At 40.9% G+C, this 11,891-nt stretch overlaps 1 protein-coding gene across 1 annotated transcript; it reads right to left on the bottom strand.

Moving 5' to 3' along the window:
* Nucleotides 1-4,369: 4,369 nt before the first annotated feature.
* LOC115208493 (myelin and lymphocyte protein) lies at nucleotides 4,370-11,172 on the bottom strand. The gene is made up of 4 exons (XM_029776595.1): nucleotides 10,947-11,172; nucleotides 9,187-9,354; nucleotides 8,045-8,167; nucleotides 4,370-5,082 (listed from the first exon to the last, which is right to left on the bottom strand). Exons 1-4 carry the CDS (start codon nucleotides 11,034-11,036, stop codon nucleotides 5,008-5,010), a joined length of 456 nt encoding a protein of 151 aa, XP_029632455.1. The 5' UTR covers nucleotides 11,037-11,172; the 3' UTR covers nucleotides 4,370-5,007.
* Nucleotides 11,173-11,891: the final 719 nt, after the last annotated feature.

The raw sequence follows: 11,891 nt of genomic DNA on the forward strand, positions 1-11,891 counted from the left end.
GAGTGGAAACCAGATTGCATACCAGAGAGAATACTATAGACATCAAGAAAGCCATTGGGGCTAGTCATTGTAAGTTCAGAGTCACTCGCCCCAACAGCGTGTGTGTGCTAGAGGCAAGTGAAAGCTCGGGAGAGAGGGGGGAGTGTGGTATACCAGACATGTGGAGACAGGACAGGGCAGACGGTGAACAGATCGCCAGGTGGAATCCAAGCAGCAGTGCAGCAGGCAACAGGAGTAGGTGTCACACCAACTTGGGAGAATCTTTTATTTCTGGAGGCAGATTTCTTGTCGAAAATGCCAGTGGATGGTCTCTGAACAGCAGGAGGGGGCATAAAAAAATGGTTGTAAATAGCATCAGATCAAACACTACTAACTCAGTTCCAGGTTGGATGGTGTCCTCAGGTCTCTGCTGTTTGTTTGTTGGAGCACCCTCTGTATAGCTTGGAAAAAAAGGAAACCTTGGTAGCAGTAATCTCTCCAGTTAATTTTGGCCAAAATTAGGTTGTAGGTTTGGAGTTTTGATCTGGAACGAAGAACATGCTGTGGAGGGTAGCATTCTGCATACACCCCTGCCGAAAAATCTAAGTTTATATAACTCAAAATCTATCCTTTTGTAAAAAATATGTTGAAAAATGTGAGAGCTCACATGCAGCTGTCTCTCTCTCTCTCTCTGTCTTACTCTCTTATATATGACTGATTGAATTTTAATTTCAAGCTTTACAATAACTGAAAACCCTGGGTCCAAGTTCATTTCTGATATTGACAAACTGTGTGCATTAACGAATTACAATGGCATCACTGGGGCAACATTCTCATTTAGGGGTGATATACCCTACATGACCAACGTATGTGGACATCTGCTCGTCGAACATCTCATTCCAAAATTATGGGCATTCATATGGAGTTGGTCCCCCCTTTGCTGCTATAACAGCCTCCATTCTTCTGGGGAGGCTTTCCACTACAGCCACAAGAGCATTAGTGAGGTTGGGCACTGATGCTGGGTGATTAGGCCTGGCTTGCAGTCAGCATTCCAATTCAACCCAAAGGTGTTCGATGGGATTGAGGTAAGAGTTCTGTGCGCCCAATCAAGTTCTTCCACACCGATCTCAACAAACGATTTCTGTATGGACCTGGCTTAATGCACAGGGGCATCGTCTTGCTGAAAGTTGGAAACACTGAATCGTCTAGAATGTCATTGTATGCTATAACTTTAAGATTTCCCTTCACTGGAACTAAGGGGCCTAGCCCGAACCATGAAAACAGCCCCAGACCATTATTCCTCCTTCACCAAACTTTACAGTTGGCACTATTCATTGGGGCAGGTAGCGTTCTCCTGGCATCGACCAAACCCAGATTCGTCCGTCGGACTGCCAGATGGTCAAGCGTGATTCATCACTCCAGAGAACGCTTTTCCACTGCTCCAGTCCAATGGCGGCGAGCTTTACACTACTCCAGCTGACGCATGGAATTGCGCATGGTGATCTTAGGCTTGTGTGCAGCTGCTCGGTCATGGAAACCCATTTCATGAAGCTCCCGACGAACAGTTCTTGGGCCGATGTTGCTTCCAGAGGCAATTTGAAACTTGGTAGTGAGTGTTGCAACTGAGGACAGACAATTTTTAAACGCTAGGCGCTTCAGCATTCTGCGGTCCAGTTCTGTGAGCATGTGTGGCCTACCACTTCACGGCTGAGCCATTGTTGCTCCTAGACGTTTCCACTTCACATTAAAAACACTTACAGTTGACCGCAGCAGGTCAAGCAGGGCAGAAATTTGAGCAACTGACTTGCTGGAAAGGTGGCATCCTATGACAGTGCCACGTTGAAAGTCACTGAGCTCTTCAGTAAGGCAATTCTACTGCCAATACTTGTCTATGAAGTTTGCATGGGTGTGTCCTCGATTTTATTCCCCTGTCAACAACGGGTGTGGCTGAAATAGTCAAATCCACTAATTTGAAGGGGTGTCCACATACTTTGTATATGTAGTGTGTCTCATCAAGGGATAAAATACAGCTGTCAGATTCTGCGCCTCAGGACTAACCCTGAGTGACAGTGTGAGACAGTACATCTGAAACTGGGAGGGGAGGGTACATTTGAATTCATGTGGTGTTACAGCACAGCAGATGACATTGCACAAATGGCCGTGCTCATGTAGTTCATCTTCAGTCGCCCACTGGCGCAAACCACTGTAGCCTATCTACTGACTCTCTGGACACCAAAGATATTTTGGGAATAGCTGGTGTTTTGTTTCCAGTGCCGGAAGGAGTAGCTAAGTCATACATTTTTTGGGAGGGGAGCACAGAGCATAGTCTTTTCAAATGCATCTGTTTCAAAATGTGACTGTACTGACATGTTCATTGTAGCCTTTGATTACTTTTAATTCTCTAATTTGTCTTTTGTTTTTGAAGCTTTGGTGCGTTGTTGAATGACCTCTAAATGACCTCTAAAGTAACAAATATCATTGGAAGAGTAGATTCTGTTTACATTAAAGAAAATGTTTGAAACCTAGCTATTTCTCTCCAAACTTTTTTTTTTTTTTACCAAAATGCTTAGCAAATGAACAATTAAGTCAAATGTTACACTGGCATCCATTCAATCTCTCCCTTTACAAAGCTTGTGGAAGTAGGGGCTATACATGTATACATAACTCTGTGTTGTTTTTAATCGCACTGCTTTGCTTTATCTTGGCCAGGTCACGGTTGTAAATGAGAACATGTTCTCAACTGGCCTACCTGATTTAAATAAAGGTGAAATAAATCAAATAGAAATGTGTGTGGCTTAATGCGCTTACTCACCTAATCCCAAAGCGGAGTTCTCCTCTGAGTCCGTTTTTTCATGTAATGTGGACGGGCCAACACATGGTGGTGCTTGAGTGTTATTTTACAAGACTTAACATATCAATAATGACATTTCATGACGACAGATGAAGCAATGCCTTGTCGTGTGTGGTTCACTTGCAGTACAATAAGTAATTATTGATTTAAATATTGTTATCCATTGTATTTCACCATTTCTAGTCCTCTGATTCACTTTATGTAAATTAATCTGTGTGTATCATATGGATAAAATAAATTCATAGGTCATAAATGGATGAAAGTATAAAATCTAATAGCAATGGTTATACATTTTCCTTGTATTTCACAATTTCTAGTTCTCTGATTCACTGTATGTAAGTGAACATGTGTGTTTCATGGGCATACAATCAGTGAAGTCAAAACATCAGCCAAATAGCAATGCTAATTCAGGGTAACAGTTTGAGTCATGGTGTATAATATGAACAAGTCATATGGTGATTTTAATTTCCTTAACCTCTGACGGGAGTAGTTACTGCCCACTCAAAATTGTGTGTGTGTGTGTGTAGCATGCTTGCTCCACTGGGTCCCAATGACGTGTGTGTCCCAGCCACCCTGCCCCTGGCCTAACTTTATTTACACCCTCTGCCAGGGCATTCAGATTCAGGTTATTCTGGTTTCATACTAGAGCAGGACATGAGTCACCCCGCCTTCTTACAGATAGATAATGATCCCCACCTGATAGAATCTAGACTAAAACACTACTTAGCACCTATTCTTGTTCCACAGCCACTTGTCTTTGACACAATAGTGTTACAAGATTTGCAAGCAACGCTGGACAACACCTGTGATGTTCGTGTACACAATGTAAATTAACAAGCCCCAGGTAAAAAAAATCAAAATAAATGAGTTGGTGAATATGTTAACCTTTTTCAGTGGGCGTATGTCACACTTTGAATACCAACATGTTACACTTCCATAGTAAATGTCACCAAATGATATTGCTGATGTAATATGTTTGTGAATAATGTTATTCTATCTTAGGTAATGACACCTGTCTCACTCTGACTGCATATACCAGTGCCTTGCAGTGGGAAACAGTACTAGGTGTGGTGTACCTGTTATTAGAAATGGGGAGGACCATAGAGATAAGATAGTTAAGAGAGATAAGAATGCACCTGATACATGTGACACACAATACAACAAAAACATCACTGCAATAAACAGGTTAAAGCACATTTCATGTCCCAGAGATCCGTGACCCTCTGACTTGACAAAATGGGACTCTCAGGGGAAAAGGAGATTAGAATGAAGCTGCGTTCTTGATTCACCTAACACTGTGCCTGATGAAAAATGTATAAGTGTCAATATCAGACATCACCCCAGTGGCTTGAAATGGAACCTTGTTGGAGGTGATACATTACCCTATTTTGTCATTAACAGCTGTCAGCTCCGAAACTAAAGATAGACCAAATAAACAATAAAATGGGTAACCAGTCTGAGGCTACAAACACTTTGGGTCGTTGAAAAGAGCTAGCTATATTATAGATAATTAGCAATTATCACTAATGTGTCCTACTGTAGGCTTACAATGTCTCATAAAACCTTTATTAAAACGTAACAGTAGGTGGATCCATCAAGTTCAACATTTTACAGAAATGCTATCAGTAGCAAAGCATATAAAACAAGCAAAAATAAATGTCATTACATTATACATTTCTGGTTTGTTCAAAGAAATGTGGTAGATTAATTGAAAAAATTATAAAAGTAAAAAATTGTAAAATAAAAAAATGGGACCTTAATTTTTGCAACTGTAATAATTGACTTTATAGCCCATCATTACTTTTTAATTCTAGGTTTGCTTTCATATGGTTAGTCCTCCGAGAGGGATCTGGTTCTGCATCCCAATTCTCTACTCGTCTACTCTAAGTGTGCATATGTTCACTTCCCTTCATGGATTTAAAAAGAAAGGACATGTAGGCCTATGATGGCAATTCCCTCTAGTCTAAACCATGCTTAAACCAATACTTTGCTTTTGAGTATGTAGGGGGGAGTGCACACTTTAGGAGAATGATAGGGAATTGGGATGCAGAGCAAATAGATTTCTTCTTTACGTCAGGGTATACGCCTTGCAGTACATTACACCACAGCCCTCCTTGGTTTCAAATCGTAGATTTTAGACCTTCCCCTCTGACTGAGGCCTTTAGCATCGTTCTTGTTTAGAAGGACTTCCACCTGAAGGCCGAAAAGATGGTGTGGATGAAGTAGAGGAGCGTGGCCACGTAAGAGAACACCTGGGAGAGTAAGAACATATATCAACAACAAGCAGGGGTGACATTGCACAGATAAAGATATTCAACTGGGACTCAAACTCTGGTCCAGTGACTGTCAACCCAACACCTTAGCCGTTAGGCCAAGACATCCGAACTCCTTGACAAGGTCACTAGGTGTTTGATTGAAATCACAACAATATCTTCCACCTTTTTATTGGTAACAAACACACAATGAATAGGCACAAGTTTGGGGAACTCAGTACATAATCTAGCCTACTGTTAGACAGTTGAACGCCCACAAACCCTACTAATAAGCAAGAGTACCAAAATGAGTTCAAGCAGAAACAGTAACTCCAATTTAGGAGTGCACAATTCTAGTTAAATATTACTGTATGCAATAGGAAATTATTCTGTGGTCGAATCTGTAACTAATTAAAGAGGATGAAAACATTTCAATCATTCCTTTTACTTTGAGATTGAGGCCTCCTAATGCATTGAGTAAAATATAAATTGAATGTACAAAACATTAAGAACACCTGCTCTTTCCATGACATGGACTGACCAGGTGAAAGCTATGATCCTTTATTGATGTCACTTGTTAAATCCACTTCAATCAGTGTAGATGAAGGGGAGGAGACAGGTTAAAGAAGGATTTTTAAGCCTTGAGACAACTGAGACAAAACGGCGCACCGGTTTGTGTCAAGAACTGCAACGCTGATGTGTTTTTCACACTCAATAGTTTCCCGTCCACCACCCAAAGGACATGCAGCCAACTTGACACATATGTGGGAAGCATTGGAGTCAACAGAACATTGAGGCTGTTCTGAAGGCAAATAGGGCGGTGCAACTCAACATTAGGAAGGTGTTCTTAATGTTTTGTCCACTTAGTGTCCATAACAAATGGTGTGGATTACATACTCAACTTGAACCCAGACCACTTTTGAGTCGTGAAAACATCTGACAAATTCTGATTTAGGGACATTACACTCGTTTTCAGGCGTCAAATGAATCCACCCCACATACCATCAGTTGTGTAGATCCAGCTATATGCCTCAAACTAATATGCATAGAGGAAAAATAAGCCTTATCACACAAGCAAGCTCTAGGTCCAAATTCATTGTGTATCTGCCTTGATGTTTACAAAACTCCACGTACCACCTCTTGTGCAGTGGAACCCAGAACAATATGTGACTACTTAGTTACGGCGACACAGTTCTGCCGAGGACACATAAACCAGAGTGGCCACCGCAAAGCACAAGCAGCTTGACCCTCTCTGGAAGTTGCTGTAGCCCTGCTTGGGATATTTTGCCTATTGGTTGAGACGCAGGCCCCATTCTAGCTTGGGACAGTATGTCACGGTGGGCAATTGGAAATGTGAATTGGGCCAAGTTGGAGGTAATAATGCATTTAGTTTATAGTTTATTGAGATGCATGAATACACCACAACAAAGGCTTGATTTAATGGCTGTTTTGAAACAGATTTCCTGCAATTCTACATAGTAATGATTTATGTTCACTACTTGGTCAATTGATTTGATAGCGTGTTAATCTATGCAAATAAATTATATGAATTGATAGTTCACCTCTCTGTTTTCTTTTATTCTGTTATAGGGTATATTGTAACCATGTGTTCAAGTTAATCAAATCAAAGTTTATTTATGATACAGCGTAATGTAAGCTACACAAAACAATGAAATGCTTCCTCGCAACAAAAGCTCTCCTCGCAAGCAGTGCAATGATATTAAGCTATATGTATTTGTATTTACATTAGGCTATAGCCTACAAATAACTATACCACGTAGTCATAGGCCTATTAGGATTTACTTTAAATTATTGTATCCTTCAACAACCCAAGTTGGTTCAACTTCTTTAACATCATTGTGTGATCCTGGCATTGTCCCTTAGGCAAGACACAGTGCATCCGGAAAGTACTCAGACCCCTTCACTTTTTCCACATTTTGTTACGTTAGAGCTTTATTCTAAAATGGATTAAATCAATAAAAAAATCCTCATCAAGCTACACACAATACCCCTTAATGACAAGGTTATTAGAAATTTCAAAAAAAAAAAAAAAAGAAATACTTTATTTACATAAGTATTCAGATCCTTTGCTATGAGACTCAAAATTTAGTTCTGGTGCATCCTGTTTCCATTGATCATCCTTGAGATGGTTCTACAACTTGATTGGACATAATTTGGAAAGGCACACACCTGTCTATATAAGGTCCCACAGTTGACAGTGCATGTCAAAGCAAAAACCAAGCCATGGGGTCGAAGGAATTGTCCGTCCGAGAGAGGATTGTGTTGAGGCACAGATCTGGGGAAGGTACCAAAACATTTCTGCAGCATTGAAGGTCCCCAAGAACACAGCGGCCTCCATCATTCTTAAATGGAAGAACTACCAAGATTCCTACAGCTGGCCACCCAGCCAAACTGAGCAATAGGGTGAGAAGGGCCTTGGTCAGGGAGGTGACCAAGAACCCGATAGTCGTTCTGACTCACAGAGCTCTAGTGTTCCTCTGTGGAGATGGGAGAACCTTCCAGAATGACAACCATCTCCACAGCATTCCACCCGTCAGGCCTTTATGATAGAGTGGACAGATGGAAGGCACTCCTCAGTAAAAGGCACATGACAGCCCGCTTGGAGTTTGCCAAAAGGCCCCTAAAGACTCTGAGACCATGAGAAGCAAGATTCTCTGGTCTGATGAAACCAAGATTGAACTCTTTGGACTGAATGCCAAGTGTCACGTCTGGAGGAAACCTGGCACCATCCCTACGTTGAAGCATAGTGGTGGCAGCATCATGCTGTGGGGATGTTTTTCAGCAGCAGGGACTGGGAAACTCGTCAGGGGCAGGGAAACTAATGGATGATATTTGATACTAAGCTGTGCAGGAACTGTTACAGTGAGAAAGACGTGAACATTTTAGATTGTTTTTGGCATCCCTATATATTTCCTAATATTTGCTGTTATGGAAGACTTACCACTGCAGAAATGTCAAGTCGATAGTTAAAGAGGTCTCCGCTTTTCTTATCCAGGGTCACTTTGGCGAGAGCCACTGAGGCACTGAGGTAGAAGAAAGCTGCTATGCCGTGGTATGCAAAGTCCTGTGTGAGATAGAAAGGGAAGGATGAAGAAATTATTTTCACTGCGTTTGACTGGATCATGGAAAAAATATGGGGTGAAACTTAACCAACAATACAGTGTGACTGCTTTTTGGAGCCAGACGATTATCTTACAGCGAAGAGCACGGGCATGGGTGAAGTCTGCTTGAGCCAGCGCTACATTTATTTTCCTTAGATCAGTTTTTCCCAATCCATTTCTGGCCAGCCTCCAGGGTGTGTACATTTTAGTTTTAGCCCAGCACTAGCACACCTGATTCAACTAATCACCACGCCTTTGATTAGTTGAATCAGGTGTGTTCGTGATGGAATCTAAAATGGGTACACCCTGGGGAGTCCGCTAGGAATGGATTGGGAAACACTGCCTTATAACTTATGAGATCTAGAATTTTCTGAAGAAGTACACTTTTCATCATCAATACATACATATATTTATTATCAATGGCGATGATGACTGTTGAATATAGTGGACTTCCTCCAAAGAGAGCCATCATAACTGGGGCGGCAGGTAGCGTAGTGGTTAGAGCATTGGACTAGTAACCGAAAGGTTGAAAGATCAAATCCCCGAGCTGACAAGGTAAAAATCTGTTGTTCTGCCCCTGATCAAGGCAATTAACCCGCTGTTCCTAGACCGACATTGAAAATAAGAATTTGTTCTTAACTGACTTGCCTAGTTAAAAAACATTCAAAAACGTTGATTTCATACTCAGGTGCTTCTGCTGCTTTTCCGTCTAGGTCTAGTATGCCAACTATCATGTAATTCATATTAAGTGCAAATACATTTTCTATTTCGACAAAGCTAGGTTCCTGGCTAATTAATTGAAAAGTTCCCCAGGATTGCCCCCTCAATTTGACTAGATTTTTAAAAATGAAATATACATGCTATGTTACTATTTGTGTGTGTGCTCCTTGAACTTATCCTTTGTCTGGTTGGTCGATTAAAAAAAATCTATCCAAGGTGCTTCCGCCCCTCCCATCCCCCCCAAAAAACAGGAAAGACTCACAGCAGTTGCCCATCCCCCGCTGTTGCGATGCACTCCGAAGGCGAACATGCACATCCAGATGAAGGTCATGGTGAAACAGAAGACGGACACGAACATCACCCAGCCCTGTGGGTTGGTGGGATCCACCAGTGTACATGCCACCAGGATCCATACCAGACCTCCAAAGACCTGAAACAAAGCATTGCAGTAGAGTAAATGGTTTTATGGTCCATTCAATTAAAATGTAAAGAAGAAGTCAATTGTTCCACTCAATTAGATTTGCACTTATGGTAATACTCAAACTAAATATGATTTTCAAATATTGAGAACAATATACAGCATATCCAAAAAACATGTGGGGAATCCCCTACAGCCAGGGTAAGTGGAAAAATCATGTTAGGTTGTATTTTCAGTGGAACATCCAGTGGCCTTGGTAGTAAGGGATACAGTGTATTCCTACAATTATTTTGTTTCATTGGTTTGAAAATGTTGGAGTCTGCAGTTTTTTTTAGGGACTGAAATATTAAAAGAAAACCTTGCAGATCTGTGACACCCTAGGAACTAATTTGGTGCTATTAGTGAGTTTGGGGAGAAAACAAAATTGGCATTCCTGAAACTAAAACTACACTACTGTAATAGCACTTATTCCATTGTTGTAATCAATTATATAACATAGTGAAGTAAACAGATTATCATTTACCAGACCTACCTTAGAAAACCAACAATGGCCTGCCCTTCCCCAATCCCTATGACATACGATTTATGAAAGGTACAATTAGTTGTTTTTCATCACGTCACACCCTTTCTGTTACTCCACCCTGACAAGCTCCAGCAATTAATCTGTTGCCTGGGAATGCAAAAGTATGGTGTGTGTGTGTCAGAATCCACCTGTCTTGTTCATTTAGGATATCTTGTCAGTAGCCATGGTCCAGTCTGATTGTGCCATCATGCCACTCCTTGTCATGCCAAACATGTTTGGTAAGACAAGGAGTTGACATGATAGAACTGACAGATCTGTGACCAGGCTATTGTATCAGGGCCAGGCAATGGCAAATGTAGGCATACAACATTCCACCAGTGGTCTGAGATATCAGCATGAATGTGGATACTTGTGGTGATTGTGAAATGTCTACAAACTAATACCAGGATATCTTGAAATTTCACACACTTTCTATACTAGATGTGATGGTTCGGTAGAAGTACTACTCATAGTCATAATAACAACTGCAAGGCGCATGCTTCTTCTAAAAACAACCTGCATTTTACATTATATCAAATAAGTGTTTTACTGAATGATGACTTGTAGAAAATGCACCCCATACAGTCCATACATAAAGGCTATGTTCCTCCCCAAATCATAAGAGCAACATGTGCTGAATTTACACAGGAAGCCCAATTATTTTCATTAATTGGTCATTGGACCAATCAGATCAGCTCTGAAAAAGATATAATGTGATTGGTCAAGAGATCAATTAGCGGAAAAAATATCAGAATTGTGCTGCCTGTGTAGACCCAGCCAAACATTCCTACCCACTGGGAACACTGGTTCGATCAACGTTGTTTCCACGTAATTTAAATGAAATTACGGCAACGTGGAATAGACGTTGAATTTACGTCTGTGCCCAGCGGGTAGAGGCAACATTTTGTCTCAAATTGGAACACACGTAAAAAGGTTCTACAGGTGCACGACCATGGGAAGTGCGTCAATTGACGTCATTAAAATACTATCACGTTTGTGTACAATATATGCCTAGCAAAAACAGTAAACCATTGTAACTCACAAGCTCCGGTAGGTAGAGAATGTCTGGAATAGTTGTGCATATTCCTAGTCCACTGGGTAAATTCCCCATAGTGGCTGTAGTTGATGTCATGGTTGCTCTCCGGTTTCGCGTACCTCAAATGTAGTAATGGTAGAACAGGTGCAGGTGTCCGTTTTAAGAGAGATGCCAACTTGAAAAACCTGCTTTCCCATCCCGATACCTAACTGTCACACCCGACCAAATAAAGACCAGTTTTGTAGTTTACCTACACGTGAATTGTAGGCGAACCTACCAATTAGTCATATCAATGATATATTCAAGAAGTTTGTCTGAACTTGTAGAAGTCGCGCTATACATTTTTTCAAGTTGACTCATTCGTCACACCCAACTGTTGACAAACTCACCCTCGAAGTGTGCCTTTGGCAAATCAAAACGAGTGAGCAACAAGTGATCAACTCCTAATTTTAAAACTCAAGATCGAAAAAATAGTTTTACAATAGATGCTTTAATCATTGTGTGAGAATGAGACAATTGTCCTAATAAAAGTTGTTAAAATGCCTGATCTAATTAGTCAGTTATGCACAGAAAGACATAATGATTGCCTATAAAACGGGTAGTTCCTGAAAAACAATATTCCGTTCTATTCAGACTTTTTTTCAATAGAATAGAATACAATGACTTTATTTTTCTCAGAGGGATATGTGGTCCGATTTGTCTACTAGGACAATTAAGATAAATTAAAGTGCAGCTTTTCAATTTATCATGTCATAACTGCCAAAATAAAGGAAATACCAACATAAAGTGTCTTAATAGAGCGCTGGGCCACCAGAACAGCATAAATTCAAGTGTCTGGAACTCTATTGGAGGGATGCCACACCATACTTCCAGGAGAAATTCCATCATTTGGTGTTTCATTTCGAAAACACTGTCTCATGCACAGCTCCAGAATCTCCCAAAAATGTTCAA

The sequence above is a fragment of the Salmo trutta genome, chromosome 14 (assembly GCF_901001165.1).
Source record: "Salmo trutta chromosome 14, fSalTru1.1, whole genome shotgun sequence".
NCBI classification, from domain to species: domain Eukaryota; kingdom Metazoa; phylum Chordata; class Actinopteri; order Salmoniformes; family Salmonidae; genus Salmo; species Salmo trutta.

What these genes read in the sequence shown, in the direction of transcription:
- LOC115208493 (XM_029776595.1), bottom strand. Translation starts at nt 11,036, where the DNA reads ATGACATCAACTACAGCCACTATGGGGAATTTACCCAGTGGACTAGGA. An exon ending in TTCTCTACCTACCGGAGCTT is followed by an intron (nt 9,355 to 10,946) that starts GTGAGTTACAAT and finishes GCTTTGTTTCAG; the next exon opens with GTCTTTGGAGGTCTGGTATG. An exon ending in GACTTGACATTTCTGCAGTG is followed by an intron (nt 5,083 to 8,044) that starts GTAAGTCTTCCA and finishes TTACTCTCCCAG; the next exon opens with GTGTTCTCTTACGTGGCCAC.